The sequence below is a fragment of the Lemur catta genome, chromosome 3 (genome assembly GCF_020740605.2).
Source record: "Lemur catta isolate mLemCat1 chromosome 3, mLemCat1.pri, whole genome shotgun sequence".
Lineage (NCBI taxonomy): Eukaryota > Metazoa > Chordata > Mammalia > Primates > Lemuridae > Lemur > Lemur catta.
The window spans coordinates 22,041,724-22,066,582 of record NC_059130.1 but is presented as its reverse complement, the minus strand read 5'-3'; the positions used below and the strand labels follow the sequence as shown (position 1 = coordinate 22,066,582).

The 24,859-nt window shown below is 38.8% G+C and overlaps 1 protein-coding gene across 4 annotated transcripts in view; it reads left to right on the top strand.

Moving 5' to 3' along the window:
- The window catches only part of WARS2 (tryptophanyl tRNA synthetase 2, mitochondrial), a 93,631-nt gene extending 69,056 nt beyond the window's left edge, over positions 1 to 24,575 (top strand). For 3 of the 4 annotated variants that reach the window (XM_045546929.1, XM_045546931.1, XM_045546930.1), the window contains 4 exons: positions 2,082 to 2,162; positions 5,393 to 5,478; positions 12,889 to 13,007; positions 13,905 to 14,572. In XM_045546929.1, coding sequence (XP_045402885.1) covers positions 2,082 to 2,162; positions 5,393 to 5,478; positions 12,889 to 13,007; positions 13,905 to 14,353 — 735 coding nt within the window. In that variant the 3' untranslated portion in view covers positions 14,354 to 14,572. Of the gene's footprint in view, positions 1 to 2,081; positions 2,163 to 5,392; positions 5,479 to 12,888; positions 13,008 to 13,904; positions 14,573 to 24,212 lie in introns of those variants that run through there. The other variant, XM_045546932.1, reaches the window with a different exon arrangement.
- Positions 24,576 to 24,859: the final 284 nt, after the last annotated feature.

The following is a 24,859-nucleotide window of genomic DNA, read 5'->3' as shown; positions in this document are numbered from 1 at the left end:
TTTTTCCCCCAAGTAGAAATCTGAAACTTTCCAAGCAGTTGTCATGAATATCAATGAAGAAAGAGAACCAAATCCTGAATATACCACCCTTTTTATATAATTATTAAAGAAGAATTATGAAAATATAATTGTCGTTGACCTTTTACCTACTTTTTCTGTATGAGGATAATTTGAATTAATTGTATGCTCCCTATCTTGGAAACACCAGGAAGATCTCTGCAGAATATTAAGTAAGTTTCATTCCATATGTCCAAATAAAAAGCCAGTCCAAGGAAAATACTTGATTTCATGGAGACATGGTGGTAGCTTTTTGCATATCACCAAAGCTAAGCAGTTGAGCCAGTTAAAGAGGCGTCATCTTGTCTCTCTCCACATGTCCATGGTTATTTTCTGTTTTCATTCCTTTCCCCCAATTCAGGAAAGAAGAAGAAAAAAAATCCTCTCCTACTTATTCATGCCAAAAAACAGTTCTTGTTTTATTAGTTCTAATGGGAATGTGTTTTTCTTGATGACTAGAAGTAACTCTAATCCTCTTGCTTACATCAGGGTTGCTGGTTTTGTCTGATAGCTGTTTACAGCAGCAGTTAGCAATTTGCATGGACAGTGCTGTCAGAGTCACTGCCCTCAATGAAACCCAAATGCTTCTTGGAAGAAAGATGACAGATTCAGCCCAGGGACTTGCAAAACTTTAAAAGTGATTCCTTGTCAAACACGTGAAAAACAACTCTTCCCTCTCTATAACTTCAGGGGAAAAATAAGAAACTATCTTACACCAGATGGCAATTCCTTGCTAGTAAAATAGGCCTTGGCTGATTCAGCTCCATTCCTTTATGTTCCTTTTGCAAAACCCACAGAGAACACATTTGGGGCCACTTTTCAGAGTTGGCAATAGGCTTTGCTTTTTAAGGAAATCACATGGACACAAAAAAGCCACGATCAATGAAGAGTTAGGAATGCCCAGGGTGCAGAAATGAGATGCATAGGACTTAAATTCTAGGACATCAGAGCATGGCCTGGGCCCATGAATCATCCCGGTTGTTGCCAGGTTTGTTTACTTGATTAAATTTTGTGAAAACAAAAACAAATTTGGGAAAGTTTCTATTTTTTTTGTTGACTAGACCTCTTCTTAGAAGAAAGAAAAGAAAGGAAGAGGAGGAACTAGAAACTATAAACATACTCTTTTGGATGATGAGATGATCAAGTGATTCCTAACTTTCAAATTACTCTAGATCTAAAGAGCTCAATCTTTAATTTTAAGTCCAGTACTTTCCTCTACCATTTATATGTAAGGTATTATAGCTGCTTTTATATATCTAGAAGTTATGTAGAGAGGACTTAGAACCAGTGTGTGTATGTTTGTGTATGTGTGTATATGTCTCCTTAATAAGCTTGGCTTTTAAAAAATATATTTATTTACTTACTTTTAAATTTTCATTTATTTAATGTTTTTAGAGACAGGGTCTCTTGCTCTGTTGCCGAGGCTGGAGTGCAGTGGTGCCATCATAGCTCACTGCAACCTTGCATTCCTGGGCTCAAGTGATTCTCCCACCTCAGCTTCCCAAGTCACTGGTACTACTGGTGTGTACCATCACACCTGGCTAATTTTTAAAATTTTTTGTAGAGACGGCATCTCACTATGTTGCCCAGGCTGTTCTCAAACTCCTGGCCTCAAGCAATGCTCCTGCCTTGATCTCCCAAAACACTGGGATTATAGGCCTGAGCCATAGTGCCTGGCCAAGGTTGGCTTTTTAAAGACAGAATAGATGCCTCAGGACATAATGAAACCCTTTTGTTTGAAGGGATGACCAGAGTCTGGTCATCCACTTGCTAGGGATATTTTGGAGAGGATTGAAACACTAGATTAGTAATCATATCATTGGCTTTTATGATTTCTTCTTCTCCTTAGAGTCTATGCATAATGAGTCAGAGCTAAGCCCCTTTACCTGTCTTTCTTTTAATAACCTTGATTTTGGGGGGTATTTTCAGCCATTTAAGGTAATATTATATTTGTCTGTTTAGTTTTTTCTTATATGCAAGAAAACATTCACCACCTTTGTTAATATTCTGTTTTATTTCTTTAGGTATCTGAACACACACAATTAAGTTGGATCCTTTCCTGCATGGTCAGATTACCTCGATTACAACATTTACACCAGTGGAAGGTAAATGCCAGTGATCTGACTGATAAACAGAAAGGAAACCAGTTTTCCTGTCCTGTTTATTTTTGTGTTAGGCTCTGGGAATCCTGAGTCTACTCTCCTCCCTGGTCTGCTGCTCACTGATGGCTGGATCAGCATCTTGAACCTCTCTGCTTCAGGGTATTCAGTAGGACATAAAGGGATTTTCCAAGATTCCTTCCAACTTAAAAAACTTCATTAATTATTTGCTTTTATCTGTGTATGGTTTAATCAGAGTTACCTTTGGATAGATTTGATAATGATTTTGAACCTATCACATTGTATTAATAATTAGCACACAATCACAAATTCTGGATTACTGAACCCGTAAGTTGCCTCCTACCCCACTGGAATTAACTGGCAGTAAGTTAAGAACGTTTTTATTGTGAGGAGAAGATACAACATATTTTATTTAACATTTAACCAAGTTGAGTCCAGGCACCAGTTCAAACTCACAAAAAAATGAAGGCTGTACTTTTTCTAAGAAGTTCAACCAAGAAAGATAAATTGGATAATTCGTAGTACTTTACTTGCATTTATTTTTGCAATTGGATAACCCCAGGGTAGGTAGTCCCCAGCTACGTCAACACTAATTCCAATTTCAAGCTTTTTTCAAGCATATTTTCAGCATCATTGGTTTCCTCAAGAGCTGGTCTTTAGAAGCCATCACTTATGCTACAGAAAGAAGCAGGCAGAGCTTTAAAGTGACAGTGCCTAAATGCTGTGCTCTGAACGTTGATGTCCCCCCCTCTCTACCCCAGATTCATATGTTAAAACCTAACCTCCAAGATGATGGTATTAGGAGGTGGGGCCTTTAGGAAGTGATTAGATCATGCAAATGGAGCCCTCACGAAGGTGATTAGTGCCCTTATATAATAAAAGAAGCCCAAGAGAGCCCCTTCCACCATGTGTGGACACAGCTAGAAAGCACCATCGATTAACCAGGAAGGGGTCCCTCACCAGACATTGACTTTGCCTTAGTCTTGGACTTCCCAGCCTTCAGAACTGTGAGAAATAAGTTTCTGTTGTTTATAAGCCACCCAGTCTGTGGTATTTTGTTATTCCACCCCCACGAGAGGAAGACTCTAAATAAATAAGACAGTATTGGTAAATGCTGCCGATTCATTACGTGCCAAGAATTAGAAACTAAATTTCATAATGTTCTCCATCATGTTTTGGGTTTTAGGCAAGACTTCCCCATTTTATCATAACACTCTACCAGTAGGTTGAATGCTGAAATCCTTTTTGCAGGAACTGAATACTAATTTAGTAGGAACTGTTCCCACTTTAAAATAGCATCTAAGAAACCCCTAACACATTACTAGTGAAGACATTGATATTCTGGAAAACCCTTTCCACTAGTTCATGATTTCTCATTTGTAGGAAAAACACGCATGTCAAATCCCAGCTATCCTAGGGCATGTCACTGCCTACTCTGGTCATTTCTTCTTGTGATTCCTTCTGAGTCTTATGTCATGCTGGGTCCTGGAGATCCAGCAGTCAACGAGAGGCTTCCTGAGGTGTGTAATGTATTGGGAAGAGACCATTCAACAAGTAATAAGAAAGTGTAAAAAGTGCTCTGAGGGCGGGATTCCAGTGCTGTGAGAGGGTCTGATAAGAGCACCCAGCTTGGTTTTGATCAGGACAGTGAGGAGTGGAACAGTGATGTGGAAGAGGGGTCAGGGTTGCTGAGGACAGGGTTATATGGAGGATTAATGAGTAACATATATGCAAGGCATTTGGGGCACATAATAGGCATTCAATAAATATTAATGTTCTCCACATCTCCCCCCTTCCCTTGTAATTTCAAGGTCCAATATGCTGATATAAAGAGACTATAAACTTAATGCAGTAGCAACTTTTAAAAATTGAGTTCTTCTCCCATTTTCTCATTTCCAAATTAAACTTTCATTATCTTTACCTGGTGTTAATTGTGAACTAGCCCTTATCATGGACATTGTAATTGGGGGATGTACTGAAGGAATTGTGTGTTCAAACTTTCAAATTTCCTTTGAATGGCTTGTAGCATTGGTTGCTGTAAGCTGGAAACTACTTGAAGTATAACCAGAAAAGTTAAGTTTGCCACTAAATTACGAAACAGTGAAATTAAGATGGCTAAAGAGAAAAGCGGTTGTTGCATTTTCAGACGGGGCCGTAAAGGCTGTGTCTGCACCTTGGTGGGAGAAGTCTGAGTTGTGAACTCATGAGCTTGGTCCCTGGAATCGGGCAAGTTTATAAATTGAATTGTTCAGTGCATTCAGAAATAATCAGACTTGAGGTAAGTGATTCATTATTAGGTAATCGAATAAGATTTATCTATACACCAAAATATCCACTTGTTTTATAAGAGATGGTATACCTAGGCCTTGGAACAGCACACAATAGTTGCTTCTAATAAATGGCTCTGGTCAGAGAAACAAATTACATGTCAGCAATGTTCAACTGCAGCAAGAGAATTAGTGTGGCTGGGGCACATGGTCAGTGGGTACATGCTGGTAATTTATAACTGGCACCTATTGCTTACCAGTTATTAAATATTTCTACTGTCATTTCTGGTGTTTCCATCAACTTCTCCAGTAAGGAAATATTTTGGTCTGTACAACATGTACTGATCATTGAAGTCACTTTACCCTCACTGCCTCACCGTGCTTAATCACCCAAAGATCAAGACAAACCATTAGGGTTGGTTAGATTAAAATTTCTCTTTTTAGCTTCATTTTTTAAGTGTCATGATTTTTTTTTTTTTGAGTGTGATATTAAGAGAATATTCCAGTTTTGTCAGTAGCATGGTGTAAGACTTTTGGGAGGTTTCTACTGATATATAGTAGGGCTTTTGATGTTAACTCATGTTAATTTGCAAAAATTTAATTTCATAAGAACTTATTGCCTTGTCTGTGAAATCTGGAATTGATCCGATTCAGAGCCTAGGAAACTCCTATGTCCTTACTTTAATAAAATGAATAAGGGATAGTGACAGTGCAGGATCCTTCAAAGGGGCAGTGGTGAGATGGACTCACCTTATTTCTACCTAATCCCGGAGCATGAAGACAAGCGAGCCAGAAGAAGATGGCTAGAGTTGCTAAAAGGAACTAAGATAGAATGTTATTACAGGTGGCTTTAGATCATACTTTGCTTACTTTAAAAATTTCTTAATTTAGGAATTTAATTAGGTTTAAGTCAGGTTTCTTCCTCTCGTCTCTTTTCACCCCCTCTAGGCCAAGACTGCCAAGCAGAAGCACGATGGAATGGTGGGCCTGCTGACGTACCCCGTACTCCAGGCAGCTGACATTCTGTTGTACAAGTAAGAAGACAGTCCCCCCCCGGTCTTATCCATACTTATGATGACAAGGTGGCGTTTTAACCTATCCAACAAAGGCATGGGTGGGGTTGGGGGGTGGGGGTACAGGAAGGATCAAACACATAAATCAGTTTGCATCTATTCTCCAGTAATAGATGCTAGATTATAAAAGTATGTTTCAATGAGAAACTATTAATATTAAGAGATAACATTTACATAGTACTTAGTATGTGTTGGAAACCATTATAAGTGCTTTACACAGATTAACCTTCACGAAAACTTTCTAAGGTTTGCACTATTATCATACTCATTTTACAGATGAGGAAACTGAGGTATGGAGTGGTTAGCATGCCCAAAGTCATGCAGCTAGCAAGGCTTGGAGCCAGGATTTGAGTCCAGGAAGTTTGGGTACAGAGCCTGTGCTCTTAACCACTATGCCATAGATATTTCTCCAGTAATAATTGAGCTTCAAGTCTTTTAAATGTTGATTTCTTAGATAATCTAGACTCTAAAGCATTACTGTCCAATAGAACTTGCTATGATTATGGAAATGTTCTATATCTGTGTTTTCTAATACTGTAGCCGAAAGCCTCGGGTGTTTTATTTAATTTTAATTAATTTAACTTAATTAATTAATTTAAATTTAAATAGCCACCTCTGGCTAGTGGTTATTGTATTGAGAGCAAGTTTTTTAACATACTACCCTTATTCTTCCTGGACCCATAATCCATACAGTCAGCTACTGCTGCCACTTAAAGGCCTCAAAAATATACAAGCAAGGATGCTGACCCCTGTGCTGCTGGCCAGGGCTTCCCATCTCATCCTCCTCACAATTCTTCCCTGCTCGTCCCTCATCAGCCTTCCTTGTCCTCCGTTTGGCTTTCTAGAGATAAAACCTCCCAACTGACACGCGTTTATAGTCTTAGCCATGCTGCCATGAAAGCTTCTGGGGGAAAAGAAACTCCATCAATGTTCTTGTACCCCCTTCCCCTAAAGCCCTAATTCTTCTCTGGGAGAACTAGAATTCTTTGCATGTAAGTCTGATAACAGCTTAGAGATAACAGTATGCAGTTAGGATGGAAACAGCCAGAAGAGTAGCTGTTTAACTCTACAAATAGGGAATGTCCGTGGGAACATGCAGCCTATCTTTAATTCTGATTAAAACTTAAAAGGATTATTTGTCTGTTTGTTGTATTAACCTGAATGCTGGACTTTTGATAACATTTATTATTTGTAATAAGTGACGTTTGACTTAAAGTCTAGAACACTTTTTTCTAATACGTAGCATATCAAAGTCTAATGAAAGTCTTAATAATACATTTCCTAAAGGAGTAGGTTATTTACTTTAAAAGGTTCTATGAAGAATCTTGATTTTCTCACCTATAAAATTGGAATAATTATTAGAGGATTACTAGAGGATTAAAATGAAATATGGGCCAGGCAGTGCTGTGAGTGGGAGTTGTTATTTGGGAACGATTGGTGATAATTATGTCTTTGATGATTACAATCTTATGTTTAATTTTGTTTTCAAGGCCTACTTTATAGAACCAAAGTCTAGCCTGGTGTTGTGGCATGCACCTGCAGTCCCAATTACTAGAGAGGTTGAGGTGGGAGGATTGCTTGAGCCCAGGAGTTCAAGTCTATTAACAGCAACCTAGTGAAACCCCATCTCTAAAAATAAACAAACAGAACAAAACAAACAAACAAATAACAACCAAAGGCTGAGACTTTTCAGCACCAGAAAAGGAAAGCACATGAGCATGGTAGATTTCCCTAACAGTTTAAGAGCTATAGTGGGAGAGTTCTCTGAGCGCAGGTCTGTGAAAAGAGCAAACTTTAACAAGAATGAATGCCCTCTTTATGATACCATGGGGCATAGAGTGGGAAGGAGTTTTAAGGAGCTGCTTCTTTAATGTCCTTGCTTTACAAGTGCAGACCAGTAGGTTAAGCAACTTGCCCAGAGTTATGTAGCCGGTCAGTGGACGGTGGAACCTCAGGGCATGATTGAGTCTACCCCATTTTTTCTGCTAAGGTGCATTTCTCATGTGTCTCATGTTTCCTCTCAAGTTTAGAAACTCCTAGTTGCTTGATAATAAGTAGCAGAGGCAGAATTGAAACAATTGTTTTCCCTGTAACAGAGATGAAGCACTTGGGGATATTTTTTGTGTGTTCTTGTTTTGCTTTCTTTCAGATATTTCTGGATTTTGAAAAAGGTCATAGCCAGAATGTCTATGAATATTTGCTTTATAAATATAGATAGGTTGGATGATAGATTGAAGGATGGCTAAAACATTTGTGTTTTTTCCTGTCAGCAAATCTGTGTGTGACCTCTTCATAAAATATTGATGCAAGTCAAATATAAATTTAGTGTTTGCTGTTGTCAAAATCAGCGTTAGACGATTAGATGGTTGGCCAGAGAACAAACATAAGAGAAAGGAATAGAAGAGGAGTCTTCCAGATAAGTTTATAAATGATTTATGTAACAGTTTTGGCAGAACTTGCTACGGAACCCAGGAATGGAGAGCTGAGACCATTTTTAGTTTGAGAGTATGATAAGTAGCAGATATTTGAAGAAAGACAAAATACTCAAATAGCAAGTGGTCATAGTTTTTATTTTGTATCTGTGTTTATTTTTCTGAATGCCAAATTTCAAATTGCTAGCTATATAATGAATATGTGTATATATGTACTCATGTGTATCTTTCTCTCTTTATGTATATGTATACACACACATATATAAAGGCACATACGTACATATGTAGTTTTTATTAATATACAGTAAATACTTGTTAAGTACCTGTAATGACACTGATCCAGAAAAAGGAACTATGCATGGCCTCGAGGGAAAAGAAAGGAAAGAATTGACATGTCTGCCAGGTGTCATAGTAGCTGCCATGCACAAGTTATTCAGTTGTCACAATAGCTCTATAAAATGGGTAGGCAATATTATCCTCCTTTTACAGAAACAAAGTTTCAGACAGGTACCGCTAAGTCCACTCAAACAGAGATGAGCGTGAACACCTGGGCCGATCAGATTATCAAGAATTTCAGAAATATGGAAAGAACGTAAGAAGAAAGTGAAAGGAAAAGCTAAAATGACTAGAAAAGTGAGGCAACAGAGGCCTCAAGAAACTGAGTAAGCAGAAACCAAACCAAAGCAAAACCCAAAAAGTATAGAGTAAAATGATTAGCCACAAGCTTCAGCCAGTCGAGTCAGAGAAGATGTGAGTCATCATAATATCTGAGGATCAGACTACTGTTGCTGAAGACTGTTTAAAATAAGCTTTTTGAGAGCTTTTTCTAAAAATTTTAGAGTTCCTAAAGCTGCTTTGAAGACTTCTAGTTCTTGAACCACATTCATTCTTTGTGAGGCCAGCCTGGCCTGGATTTTTATAAGATCCTGGAAGCTGCTCATTTCAGCAATCTGCTCATATCCACATATTTGCCCACAATATCTGAGCCATGATTTTTTGCTCTTTCTCTTTCCACTTTCCCTCCATCAGGAAAGTGCCTACACTAAACCAGAACGCTACCGAAAGTTCATCTGAGAAACGTAGTTTCCAGGCTGCTAGCCCCTGAAAACCAAGAGATGGCACAGAAGGGAGAGAATGGTGCTGAGATGTCCGCAGACAGTCCAGTACACTCCCCAAAAAGTAGTGGGGAGCTATTTGTACATTTTAAGAACACAGTAAATTTGATATGACTTACAGTTTTAGAAAAGAATTGATTAAAATACATAAAATGAATTTTAGGAGGACAAAAGTAGCTAGGGCAATCTATTTAGAGGCTATTTCGCTAGTCTAGTTTAGACCGTAATGGTGACAGTGACGATGAAGAGAAGTAGAGAGATGTAAGAGATATTTAGGAGGTAGAACTGATAGGACTTTCTAATGAGTTGGATGTGTATGAGAGTGAGGTGTCATTTCTGACTTATGCAGCTGATTTATAGTGTGCTGTTCACTGAGATGGGGAATATTGGAAGGGGATTAGCCAGAAGAATTTATGGTTTCAATCAGGGTTATCTTTCCTCCTGAAGGCCTTAAGTCTCTAGAAGGTGAAACTTTTATTATTTCCCTCAATACCCAGCACGAGGCCTTTCACATTGTGGCTCCTCAATAAGTAATTGCTGAATTAGAGTCATTATAGCATATCCAGCAAGCAACCAGTGATGAGGAATTAACACTTTACGACAGGAAAGCAGCACCAAACTCCTGGTTAAAGGCAGCAGCACTGAAAACTTACAAACACAGCCCAAAAAAGTTAAAAAAAAAAAAAAGAGAGAGAGAACAAGTCTCTGTGAGCAGATATATGTAGGCAATGATTATTCATCTGGACACTAATTCTGCCAGAGGGCTAGGGTGGATCCCAAGTAAACGTAGATGCAAAAAGGAACTAAGAAAAAGAAAAAAAAAAAAAAAAGGTTTCATCACCAAAGAAGATCAGAGGCATTATTATGTGACAGAAGTTATAACAATCAAAATTATGAAAGACTTTTGTTTTATGTTGTGTCTAAGAAAGCACAGTCAGGGTAAGTACAAAAAGAAAGAAAATAAGGAAAAAGAGAAGACATTAATATGGATATCATTATGTAGGGTATAAATTTTAAATGAACAGCACTAAATTATTTGAAGTGAAAGGAAGACTATGGGGAAAGTGGTTGAAAATGTGAAGAGAATAAGCCCCATAAGTGAGTAAAATCAAAGACAGGCTGAATTAATGTAAAGTGTAAACTCAGTGGATGAGAAGTAAAGGCCAGTATAAATTATGGGAGGTGAAAGGAGCAGCGGGAGCACAGGGAGGGAAGACTAGAAACAAACGAACTCAAATCAGATGAAAAAGCCAAGTGGAGCAATAGGCCAGGTGAAAAAAATTAAAATTTCTTAAATCCTTTTTTTAAAAAAGCAAAACCCCACAGAATTGTTAGAAAAGAGGCAAGGATCCGACATGAGGCAAAGATGTACACAGAGCATTATGAAAACTAAATGTGTTTTCTGTTTAGTTTGGTTGCTTTCTGAATCTGGAACCATTTTGACATATGGAAATATTCATTTTGATGTGCTTAAAGTGTATTGATTATGGTAATTGTTTTTTCTGTGTTATTTGCAGTCCACTGTGATTTCCTATGGGCTACTGTAATTGCTTTTTAACCTGGTCTGCTGACTAATTTGGTTTGGGGGAGTCAAGGTGACCTCTGCACGTCAGCCTCACTATAATGACAAGGCAGGAGTAGGAAAGTCCACACAAAGACGAGACATTTACGAAGGTGGGGCATGTGCATGTGCATCTCAGGAGCACCATGCAGGGTTACGGATACTGAGGGAAACATAAAAAGGAGCATTTTTGTTTTTATCACTCACTGAGTCAGGGGCTTTCTGCTCCAGGCTGTGTGGAAGAGAGCAATGGATATGGTCCTAATGATCATTATGTAGAATTTCCTATATTCATTTACTGACCTTAGAAGAAGACAAACCACTTCTGGATCCACTGTCATGGTCCTTGCATTTTTGTCTTTCCATTCACTGTGCTATCCCTGTTTTGCTTAAATTAAAAGAACTCTGAGAATTCCTGTAACATACCATTTATATTGTAGAATTACCTAATCAGATATGTGAACCATTAGTTTCAAGTATGAGGAGGAGCTTCCAGTATTTTTTATATTTATTATTATAGATATTTGCATCTGTAAATAATATAATAATAATAATAATACCCATACCAGGATTGCTGCCCAGGTCTGTGACTGTCTCTGGGATTATGTGTTGGTATTTGTGTTTGGGGTATGACAGCTATTAATTAAAAAGGAAATTGATCCTGTTTGAAACAAGTGACAGTGTACCTTAAATCAAGGTCCCTTAAAGTATCTTTCTTCTACCATTTTGTCCTTCATCATGTCAGATATTAATGAATATTTATATCAAAGTTAGCATTTATCCAGCTTTTACTGTCAAGAAAGCAGCCATATGAGGTAAGCACCATTACAATCCCCATTTTAAAGAGGAAATGAAGGCTTAGAAGGGGTACTTGCCTGTAAAAACTAGCTTCTTCTTTCATAGGACATTATTAGCACATTAACTGCCATGTGAGTTGTAGTTAACTCCACTAGTTTTGAGCCCTGGGCCTTGTGAAGCATATGTAATTCACACATCTCTTTACCTTGGAAGCAGTGTGAACCATTTTCAAGTTACATATAACTCACGCATAGAAAACAATAAAAAATAACAAATTTTTCATTAAATTAAAAGATCATTTTGGTTTTGACGTTTTTATTCTATTTTTGTAATAAAATGCCATGGCCCCAAGGGAAAGAAAAAATTTTTTTTCTAGTGTGGCAGTCAATGTGTTAAACTTCCTTGATCAAGAAACCTCAGCACTTTGTTACCTGTATTATCAAATATTGAACAGTCAAGCATTAAATACTTAAAATCACGGGTTTTGTCCCACAATTTTCCTTATTTGATGTACCACATCATGATCTAACACTGCAAACTTTATATATGGGGTTAAATCATTATAAAAAGAGTCCCTATATTCTGATTTTTTTGTTCACATCTTCATTCTCAATAAAATAAAATATTACAGATAAAGTTCAGGTCTCCTTTGTTCCTTTCCTCAGATCCATTTCCTTCCCTCGTTCTCTAGAAGCAGCTACGATTATGAATTTGGGGAGGAGCTTTCAGTATTTTTTATACTTATTATTACAGATATATGCATCCGTAAATAATATGTTACATTTTCATATGTACTTTTAAAATTTACATCAATGTCTGTGTACTCTTCATGTTTTCTGCAGTTTGCCTTTTTCATTCCACATTGTTTTTGAGATACACCTACATTATACCTAAAGGTTTTGTTAAAGTTCCCTGTGGCATATTAACTGTCCTGTGATCGCAATTTACTTGAAAATGAAGAAGCGTATTCCAAAAAGTCTTGAATTACTCCCTGTGTGTCAGGGAGGAAAAACTCTTGCCTCAAGAGCTTTCTGCCACGTTTGATTTGAAGAGTGGGGTAGGGCACCTTTCAAGTGTGAGCCACAGCTCTGAGGTAAAAAGCATCTGGCCAAGGCTGGGATAATGTGTGCTGACTGAGTGAGAGAACATGGAGTGGTTTTAAAATACAATTATGCTTAGAGCATCTGCTATGTAAGATCCCATTCCTCCCTCCCAGCAAGATCCTGTCATGCTGGTGTTGATGGCTGTATTTCTCTGCTGTGGAAGAAACACAACTAGAGTAGACAAACATCTCTTTGGCATTTGTCTGATACATGGCTAAAGACTTGGGTCTCAATATTCTCCCTCTAGTTGGTGAACATTTGTTGAACACCACCAATGAAATAGGCACAGGAATTGCAGCTGCTTGCGATATCACTTCTGTCTAAGAAGGAGCCTTTCTGCATTTTTCTGTCTTTCATTAAAGATCCACACACGTTCCTGTCGGTGAGGATCAAGTCCAGCACATGGAACTAGCTCAAGATCTAGCACAAGGTTTCAACAAGAAGTATGGGGAGTTCTTTCCAGTGCCCAAGTCCATTCTGAGTAAGTAGCAAACTTATGATTGTAAATCGTATGTCCTAACTACTGTCCATATTTATTAAGCTGACAGCATTGTAAAGGAGTGTAACATGTGCCTAGTATCAATTTAGAAATGTAAGGCAGGTATAAATTTCTAAGTTATTCCAACAGTTCACACACATAAATTCAGGGCACCCCATGCATTGAAATCAACCTTCTTTTAGCAATAAGTAATATTTTAATGTATTACCCTATTACTGTTTTACCTATTTCATTTTTCCCCCCACCACCCTATTTCAATTTTATATACTTCTGTAATAGCCATAAAATAGGTGATTATTAATAACATTGGTTTGAAGCACAGCTTAACATCTTGATTCTGTCAGAGCAATAAACAGGTGTGTGTGTGTGTGTGTGTGTGTGTGTGTATGTGTGTGTGTTGGTATATTACTTATATAAAATTATTTTGGGTAAAGAATGGCCACAGATTATTAAAATCAGGTGAGGGGCAGGAAGGGCAGGGATTGTGGGCAGGGAGTGATTAACTAGTAGGGAAGAAAAGAGAGGAAAGAGCATGAGGAAAGAAATAAACAGTACTTTCTAAAAAGGTGCACCCAGCAGAAACGTATGATGATACGATTTTAGTTGTGTAAGATTATACATTTTTATATGGATATATGTATTAAAAGATGCTGAAAATATCAACAATGTTAACATATTTGAAATGACCTTTACTTCCATGCTCATGTAAATTACTTGAAATTTTCACAATAAGCATTTGCTATCTGTGTAATCAGAGAAAAATAATAGTCATTTGGCATTCTTGGGCCTTTTTAAGATCTAGACAGTAGCATTCCTGGTGATTTGTTTGTTTTGTTTTGTTTTTGCTTTTGGCATGTGTGCGTTGGTGTTTTTACCTAGCACCGATGAAGAAGGTGAAATCCCTCCGTGACCCTTCTGCCAAAATGTCGAAATCAGACCCTGACAAACTGGCTACCATCGGGATAACAGACAGCCCCGAGGAGATAGTACAGAAATTCCGCAAGGCGGTGACGGACTTCACCTCGGAGGTCACCTACGACCCGGCCAGCCGAGGGGGTGTCTCCAACATTGTCGCCATCCACGCCGCAGTGACGGGGCTGTCGGTGGAGGAGGTGGTCCGCCGCAGCGCGGGGCTGGACACTGCTCGTTACAAGCTGGTGGTGGCAGATGCTGTGATTGAGAAATTTGCTCCCATTAGGAGCGAAATTGAAAAACTGAAGATGGACAAGGCCCATTTAGAGAAGGTTTTACAAGTTGGGTCTGCAAAAGCCAGAGAATTAGCATACCCCGTGTGCCAGGAGGTGAAGAAATTGGTGGGGTTTTTATAGGAAGTCTCAACTAATCACCAAAAGGCTTTCATGTCTTACAGTCTGTGCACTTCGATGAAGGCAACTTTCTCCAGAAGCAAAAAATTATAGCTTGGGGACATTTAATTTGGTGTAGCTGATTATTGGCTTCATTTGATGAATGTTTTATAGCTTTCAAAGAGTATAATGTTCTGAATCTCAACAAAATGCTGTGATTAGAAAAAATAATCAAGGCATAGCTGTCTGAATCTCTGATTATTTGAGGCACACTCGTTGGCCTGAATATGTCTACACAAATGTGAATGAGGTGAGCAGTAATTTGGGAAACAGTATATCATTTGTGCTCTCTGGCGTACTTACTGTAACAGGTGCTCACTTATCTATCCCAACCCTTTTAAAAAGCAATATGTAGAGGTCTTAGACTTATAATCCTTGAGATGCCATTTGATCCAGTTTGTATTCAGAGCTCATAAAAATAAGTTCATTTTTACAGTTCATTTGTCACTGAGATGGTGCCTGCTTTAATGTATTTAAGCTGCTTAACTTGTTTTCCAAGAGACCACACTGACTCTTGTGACAAGTACTTGTTTTTTAATTTAGAGATTTGGATATGATCTTGTAAGGAGGTTGCATTATTTCAACTTGATTTATTTATTGTACAAGAGCCCAAGTCCCTGAATTATGTTCTTAATAAGCACTCCTTACATTCATTTCAAGTTTAGTCTTCTCAACTCCCTGTGAAATACATAGGAGAATTATTGCCAATTTACACATGAGGAAAGTGACACTCAGAGAGTACAATTAGCTTGTAGAATATGACTCAATAAAGTAAGAAGCAAATCCAAGAGTAAAACCTTTACTCCTTATTCCTAAAAGTGGTGCTTTCTTCATCAGCACAAAACCTTGAAAGGCAGCATTTTTGAGACTCCAAACATTCAGATTCTGAAGGTGGGTATTGGAAATACAAGACTGGAACTACTGATTTTGTTTATATCAACAACTTAGCCAATAGCTGCCTGCTTTAAATCTGGATTCATCCAACCTTGGTCACATTTTCCTATCAAAAATCCCCAAGGCAGGTCCAAAGTTCTCTCTTCTATACTTGTTGTAGAAACAGTTCAAAATGTGTCCTACCAGACTACAATAGTAGTGAGGGCTGACAAATCAAATATTCCCAATGAGTGGTAGGTTCTCATCTCACCTCTACCTCTGTCTCTCTAAGTAATAATAAGTCACCCTAAAATCTAGCTTTTTTGCACTTCCATTTCTCACACCTGCAAATGATAATCCAGACTTACACACCAGGACCTGTTAGTAAATTGATGTTGTGACAGAAAAGCTTGTAAGTTTTTTGCCAGTAAGTACCACGATGAGCAAAGAATTTTAAGTTATGTTTTTTTTCTTTTTGTTTTAAGAGACAGGGCCTCACTCTGTCACCCAGGCTGGAGTTCAGTAACCCAGTCATAGCTCACTGTAACCTTGAATGCTTGAACTTAAGCATTCTTCTCACCTTAGCCTCTCAAGTAGCTGGGACTACAGGGGTGTGCCACCACACCCAGCTGATTTTTATTTTATTTTTTAATTTATTGTATAGATGGAGTCTTGCTGTGTTGCCCAGGTTGGTCTTGAACTCTTGGCCTCAAGCAATTCCCCCAAAGGGCTGGAATTACAGGTGTGAGCCACTATGCCTGGCTCATGTTTCTTTAAGGGAAGGAAGTAGCATGGTACTTGTATCAGAACAGATATAAATCCACAAAACCACAAAACATTGCATCTCAGAATCCAAATTAAAAGACTCTTTTTAGGATTTTTGAAGCTAACCTGGATGGTGGGAAAAGGAAACATTCTGCCTTTTGGATCTTATCTTGGAATGGGATGTCTATAGTCCTAGAGCCTCTTTGAGCATATTTCTTACAAGACTTTTGTTTTTCCTCTCAAAAGAAATTTTGAAAGGATTATGAACACTGGAAAGTGACAGAATTAAAGTTGGATCAAACCAATTGTCTGTGTATCTGTCTGTGTGGTTTTTACTCCCTTGCAACACCTTTCCTCCAAAGAACTAAAGGTACTATGGAAACAATCTTAGAGGAGAAAAACAGATAACTTGTGATAACTTCTAAGGAGCAAAGACTGCACTGGCGAGGTTGGATTTGTGTGCATCCTGTTGTTATTCTTTGAAAATAAACTGAGTGCACAATTCCAAAATTGGCCCATAATGATTAAGAGTCTTGTCCATCATATTAGTCATGATTCTCCAGAGAAACAGAACCAATAGGATATAGATAGATGTATAAGAGTGGATTTCTTAGGGGAATTGGCTCACAGTTGTGGAGCCTGAGAAATCCCATGATACACTGTCTTAAGCTGAAGACCCAGGAAAGCTGATGGTGTAAATTCAGTCCAAGCCCAAATGCTGAAGAACCAGGGGAGTCAATGATGTAACTCTCAGTCCGAGGCCAAAAGCCTAAGAACCTGGGGGCCACTAGGGTAAGTCCCAGAGTCTGAAGGCCAAAGAACCAGGAGCTTATAAATTCCAGGGCAGGAGAAGCTGAGTGTCCCAGCTCAAGAAAAGAGCAAATCTGCCCTTCCATTTTCTTCTGTTTGGGCCCTCAACTGATTGGATTGACAGCCACCCACGTTGATGAGGTGGATCTTCTTTACTCAGTCTACTAATTCAAATGCCAGTATGTTCCCGAAACAACCTCACAGACACACCCAGAGTAATATTTTACCAGCTATCTGGGTATCCCTTAACCCAGTCATGTTGACACATAAAATTACCATCACACCCAGTGATCTGAGGAAGCTAATGAAAGAACCAGGCTGGAACCTAGATCTATTTTCACATCCCTTCCATTTATCATTTACAGGCCGCTCACAATATTTCCAATAGAGGTGAAGGATCAGAGAGCAATCTGTGGCTCATGTCAAAAGGTGATTTCAATTGTTATTTTCCATATGCTTTGCGAAGAGTTGAACTGGTGACAAATACTCCAGGTGGTAGTAATGATGGTCAGGTAGTTTGGTGCTCTGTAGCTCCACCTACTGACAAACGCTCCTTCAAACCCACTTTGACAACTGGTCACTCAGAACTTGGTGGGGGTATCTTGCCCTTTGTAGGTGCCTCATAAACATTTATCAAAGAAATATCAGAAACTGGGCTAGAGATTTCTAATAAATGTGATTTTCTTCCAGCAACCCTCCTTATGTATACCATAAAGATGCTTATCATAAAACGATAATTAACACTGTTGAGTTCTCGCTATGTATCAGGCACCACACTAAAGTCTCATAACAATGTTTTTCCAAGTGTGGTTTCCAGACTGGCAACATGAGTATCACCTGGGTACTCACTGGGAATGCAGATTCTCTGGCTCTTCCTCAGACCTACAGAATTAAAAATTAGGGGGGAACCTAGCAATCAGTGTCTTAGCCTTCCAGGTGATTCTGATGCATGCTAAACTTTGAGAATCACTTTTTATGAATCCTCTTATTTAATCCTCATTAAGCCAGTAAAATAGATACTGTTACCAACTTTGTATTAGTAAGGTTTAAACTGAGGCATAGGAGGTTGAGTTACTTGCCCGACATAATTTAGCTTCTAAAAGGTAGTCAGGATTCAGACCCAGGTCATCTGACCCAGAGCCCCACTAGGCCACAGTGACTTTCTACACAATGTCTTTTGGTATGTATGGGGGTGATGTGCTTTAAGGCAACACTGTCCAATATGGTACGTGTCCATTTCAGTTTAAATTAATTAAATTAATAAAATTTGCTTCCTTGACAGCACTTTCAGATGCCCAATAGCTAGCTTCATGTGGCTAGCGGTTGCTGTGTTGGATGGTGCAGATGGAGAATGTTTCCATCATCACAGAACTGTCTGTGGATACCGCTGCCTTAAGGCATTCAGCTTACTGATTTTGCTCGTAATAGGTCAAGTACTTTATTCAGGACTCCTTCTGAAGGGTTTTTCAACTGGCGAACTCATGAAGATAGTGAAAGGATTACTTGAGCATGACTAACCATATAGTTTCCCACACAATATTAAATAATAAGAGCTAGTGTGTATTATATACTTCCTATATGTTGGTCACTTTGTAAGTGTATTTATGTTCAATATCTCATTTAATATCTATATCAACTCTATAATATAGGAACTATTAGTACCAGTTTTTTAAAGTAAGATTTAGAAACTTGCCAAAAGTTGCACATTTATTATTAGTCTCTAGTTTCCTCTTATTAGGAACCAAGAAATATCCCTTAACTAGTGTGCCGAAGGGAGTGATCTCCCCTTTCTCATCTAGTCTAGAATCTTCTCTCAGTACTTATGATCCTCTCTCGTGAGTCCCGTGTTATTCTTAGCCCTCACATCAGCCTCCCTGCTTCCATCCATACCTCCTCCCCTCTCCTTGCTTCAATGCTCTTTTAATTATTCCCCCCAAAGTTTCTCGTTTGTGCACACAGTACAATCTTTTTTTTTTTTTTTTTTTCAAGCACAGTCTTTAGGTTGCTTTCAAATGCAGCCCTGGTTTTCTTTCAGTTCATTCTGTCAAGTGCCGTGTGCCTATGTTACTAGTCAAAGGGAATGATTGTGCCATGTGGCAGTTCTCGGTCTCTCTTTAACATGAGGACTCTGTGTCTGTTTTCTCAGTGACTATGTGTTCTCCCTGTGTGATCAACATTCTCTTCTCATTCTGTCAACTGGATAAGTCTTTTGAAATTTTCTGTCTGGGAAGAGTCAATTTCTCCTTGAGACTGAGCTGAAAACAAATTGCCTATCACTAGCACTTAACATTTTCAAACATCCCCATAGGAAGAACAACCTGGAGGCTTTACTATTAATCATTTTAAGCCCTCATATGTTAACTCTTGACAATTCTGTTATGTTGGCTAGGCAGGGATTATCTTCTTTCTCTAGGAAGGAAACTGGGGTTCAGAGCATTAGTGACTTATCCTCAGATAAGTAATTCAACATTATGGCAAATATTTATGTAGGCACAGGGGAAATACACGATGCCTATAATTCAGAAGAGGACACACAGAGATACTAGCTAGCAAATGCTGGGTGAGCATGGGAATGAGTGATTAACAAGGATATTCAGGGAAGGAATATGGTGGATATGGGATAGGAGAAAGGGCTTTCCAATCAAAAAGTAGGACAAAGAAACATGAGAGCATTTAGGGAAAAGCAAATCCACACAGTATATGGGCAAAATGAGAGTGGAAACATTGGTTTGAACCCTATTAAATTGTAATATTAGATCACTGTTTTTTTTTACCAAAAATCTGTGGAAATGTGAATCAACATAATATATTCAATGAACAAGCATTTGTGGAGTGCCTGTGTTGTAGGCACTCTCCGAGCAGCAATAATTAGAAATGAGACATAGTTCTCTACCCTCAGGCTCTTGTTGGTGTGGAGATGGACACAGAAAGCCAGTGAGAGGTAGAATAGGAACTAAAACCAAAATCTTCTGAGTACATCAGTAATGGCATTAACTCTTAATTATTTGGAATATGGCTTCTAGATGTCACACTCTGAATCAAGAGTAAACATTTGATATAACCGGGTTGGCTCTATGGAATGCAAACTCATTTTCTTATATACCCTCCCCTCCCCTGCCCACATATGCACATAGTATGCACATCGTAAAGCAGGCCTACAGTTGTCATTTTCTAAAAGTATTTCTGAAAAGCAGCAGATGATGTGACTTTGGAATAAACTGGTCTAAGTTTACAGATTTCTCTTTTTTGAGTAATATATAAAAATACAGGCTCATCGTGGGAAGAAAGCCATGTCCCATCCCCTATCTGTAAATGCAGTGATGAAGAAGTGCTGTGTGCCTGGCCCTTGCCACCAGATCTCCCCTCACCAGCCTGTCCCGCAGGGAAGCGCAGTGAGAGCAATTGCCTGTTGAAATACACAGGTTATCTGGAGAGTTCCCTGAGTTTGCAGTAGCCTCCCCCCAAAAGAGGAGATTCTGTGATGATTTTTTTAAGAAAATGAATGACTTAACCAGACATGACCATGGGAATCAGCCCTGGGAAAAGATGTATTCCCACCATGAACCAGACAGCCAGGGAGCAAGAAGGGTGTTGTTCCTCAGCAATACTCTGGAACAAAGTTCTTGCACTAAAAGGGGAGGTATATAGTCATGAGAATCCAAGGCCACAAAGTTCTTTCATTATGGTTTCTTCTGCTGGGCCTCTTATAGAAAAATTAACAAATAGTGGAATTTCTGAGGTTGCTGGTTCCTCAGTGAATTATTAGTCTTTGTTTTTATGCCTGCCTTTTCTACTTGCTGTCTTCTAGTCATTTAAGCTCCCTCAAGCTCAGTACAAAGACAAGGAATTCCCTGATGAGCAGTGTGTGCATCCACATTTGTGCGTAATGGTCATGTGCTTCTGCCTCTGGGGCATCCTGAACTCAGCTTTCTTCCCCTTCTCTGTATCTAGGTTGATGCCCAATTCTGCCACTGCTGCTGCTTCTCTTACCTATTGCTTTTTTTGATTAGTCGCTACAGAAATAAACAAAACAAACCTCTTCCTGAGACCTTTTCAACTTTGGCACTCTTCTAGCCCAATGCTTCCTAACTCCCACCCACGCTATTTGTTGCTGTTTCTCATGGTATAAAATGCTCCCATCAAGATCTTCCTCGCCTCCTGTGTACTTTTTATTACTCTCTCCCACAGTCTGCCAAGCTTGGGGTCTAGCACCACTGCAGCCAAGGCAGGCTACCTCCACGTGCTCAGACTGTATCTGAGCGTCTGTGTACCCCCATTCTGCACTAACTACTACTGTGGGCCTCCCCCCTGCCCACTCTCAGTCCCATGGCCCTTTCTGCCCCAGCCACTGTCATGACTTCCATGCCATTCCTTACACGTCCCACAAGTTCGTATTCCCCACACCATCTGTTCCTCCATGTTCCTCGATTGAGGAGAGCACATTCTAATGCCCCTTTGATGCACTGGCATATTGACATGTCCAGGTAAATGGAAGCATTTTTGCCTTTTGATCCGTATTAATGCCAAATTAACAACCTCTGTATCCAGCATAATTTCTCCCCCACCTCACTCCATCATCTCCCTCCAAAAAAAAAAACCAAATGTAAAAATACACAGAGACAACTTACTTGATTTATTGCTCAGATTTTTGTCACTTTATACAGAGATTTGCCATAAAGTTTTTGTGATGGAGACTGCTAACTATCCCCCAGTCTCCAGTCTCTCCTTTCTCCTTTTCCATTATGGGACCTTCACACTCTGAATTGTAGCAGAGCACACAGCCCCAGGTAGAGACTTCATTTCCCGCCTCCCCTACAGCAAGGTATGACCCTATGAATTAGTTCTAGCCAATGGGATATGACCAAAAGTGATGGATGTAATGTCCAAGTCACATCTTTTTAAAAGGAAATTGTTCTTCCTTGACCCCACATCCCGGCCATGTTTCCCACATTGATAGAAGTCACAAGGGAAAGGGGCAGAGTGGACCTCTCAGCCTGGGTGTCTGGATTTGGCAAGCTGGACTGCCTTTCTGCCCCAGACTGCCTCCCTACTCTGGTCTGTTGAGTGATAAATAACTTTTTATCATATTTAAGTGGCTTTATCTTGGGACCTCTGTGTTGCAGTACTGTAGGTACTACCCCAATTAATACACTAATCTTACTAGCCTCTTTGTCTAATGTCTTCCCTCCAACCAGGTTGCTTCAATCCAATGCAACCAACATTTGTGGAAGCCTTGCATAGGCCGAGGCAGTGGTTCTCCAGGTATGGTTCCCAGATCAACAACATCAGAGTCACCTTGGAACTTGTTAGATCTGCATATCCACAGACTCCACCCCACACCTACCAAATGAGAAACTCTGGGAGTGGGGCTCAGCGATCAGTTTTAACAAAACCCTCTAGGTGAGCTGGATGTTCAGACATTGTGCTGGGGGTAGGTCAGGGGCAGGGCAGGTGGGGATAAAAATATTAATAAAAACCAGCCTCTGTCCTCAAGGAGTTTACATTGAGAGAGGTACAAATAGAGAATCAGTCATAAAAACATAACTATTGTCTTTACTTTCTGATATTTCCTGTCTGCTTCCCCTTTTCATCAGATTAACTCAAAATAATTTAAGTTAGATTGTTTTTGTTTATATGTGTTATTATTTATAGACAGCCTAAAAATTTAGGTCATTTGGGTCTATGCAAATCATAAAAGAGAAAATAAATGAAGTTATTTGTAGATAAAGTGAACAGAGATTTGATCACCAATATTAGAATTAATGAGGATTTCCTGAAGTCAAGAGAGACAAATAAGAATGGGGAGTTATTTTACACAGTAGGTAGTAAAATTACAGTACTTATTACCCTGTAAAGTGTTATATGGCCTAGAAATAAAAATAGTTGAGCATGGATTAGATTTATGAGTGAGAAAGTCATAAAATTGCATTAAGCATGAGTTAGGAACGTTCACCTTATTTCTGAAAGTGTCTGACATCAATATCTTAGAAGGAAACTACCATCTTTGCTGTCACCACCCTTATTATCATAATCTTTCGTGTTCAGAACACTAGGTGAGACCAGGTTAGACTACTGTGGTATTAGTGATGGGCTAATAAGTAGACCGCCCGAGAATAAAGACTTTGTATAAAACTTGTGCACACGTCAGATTTCATGGATGATAAAGGCAGAGCAAATAAAGGAGACAGTGGATGAAATTCATAAAAGAATTATGATTTGAGGGTAAAGACAATTTGCCATTATTCTTACTAATAAGAGACAGTCCAGATAATTGAAATCTGTAGATAATCTAAAACCTAAATAAAATGTTGTTATTATTTAATACTATACACAGCAAACTTATCTTATGTCTTTGGCATAGGAGCTAAATACTTTGAATAGTGTTAACATATTATATAGAAGAAGGATTAGCACATCCAAAATCTAGCCAAACTTGAGACTTCAGTGAATCTAGATTCTTTGCAATAATGATGAAGTAGCAGTTAGTGTGGCCCAGCTTCCCCAAAACTACTTGAAACTTCAGAAGGAAGGGTTTAATTTTACCACCTACTGTTAAGAACACAAAAGTCATGCTGCATGTCCACCATGTGCTGCTAAAAATTATTTTAGCACTGGCTCATATGTTTTTAAAATCTTGCAATGTCTGTAAACTACCATCTGTTTTGTTAAGATACAGGCACTTTAACTCCTTTTTTCCTTTCTTTTTTTTTCCTTTAAGGATACTTCATTCATGTTTTTTCCAAAATTACTGTCAGTCAGGATTTCTATTCCAAATAATTTGAAATCAAAAGTATTCCATAGTCTGGAGGCAAGTGAGATTTTTATTGCATTTTTATTGAGAGTAAATTGAATTGCGTGGGCAGGGTAGAGAGGGGCTCCTCTGTAAGGCTCCAGCATGCCCCACTGTTTCATCCCAGCAAGGATTCATGTTACAAGAATTACAGCTGTGACCTGCTTCTATTGGCCCACCAGGTCCAACAGGCCCCTGGGCACTGCCAGGGAGGTTAACTCCTTCTTGATCTTCAGGAACCTTCCACAAAAAGGCTTATGTGGCTCCCAGAGGTCTCTGTCTTTCTTCTCATAATTTTCAAATATTTTCCTAATATGAAGAAGTGTTTGGTAAACTATAACAATATTTCATCTTCACAAACCTGTATCTACATAAGAGTTGTTATTCCCATTTTACAGATATTTTCCCAGAGTACTCTCTTACCAATTAATGTGTTTATTGCAGTTGCAGTTTGTACTATAAATTACTACCCCTTTTTTTTAAATCTTACATGTACTTGTTCGAAAGTGTCTTTGAACGCGAATTGTTGTGAACAAAAAGATTGAGGATATTTACTATTGTTTTTGTTTTTGTAAATTACTCCAGTATGAAGACAACACTGGATACAGAGTATGTGCTAAATAAATGCTCATTGATTGACGACAACCCTGAGAAGAGAGAAGTAAGAGGTTGCAAACTTAAATGGCTGCAGGGGACAGATAAGTATATAAATCTATTAAGTCATTTTACAAATATTTATTCAGTGCTTACTATGTACCAGGCAATGTTCTAGGCACTGGGTGTACAGCAATGAATAAAAGAGACAAAAATCCCTGCTGTCTTTGAATTGACACTGTAGTGGAGAGAGACAGACAATAAACCAACAAGGAAAGTAAATGTTAGGTTACCAGGTGATGAGTGCTATGTAGAAATATAAAAAAACAGGAATGGAGTGTTATGGACTGAATTGTGTTCTCTCAAAATTTATATATTGAAGTCCTAATACCCTTAGAATACCCTCAGAATGTGACTGTTTTGGAAGACAGACCCTTTAAAGAGGTAATGAAGTTAAAATGAGGCTATTAGTCTGTACCCTAACTCAGTCTGGTTGGTGTCTTAATAAGAAGAGGAGATTATAACACACAGAGAAACATCCGGAGTGTGAGCACAGAGAAAAGACCATGTGAGGACACAGAGAGAAGGTGGCCATCTGCAAAGCCAAGGAGAGAGGCCTCAGAAGAAACCAAACCTGC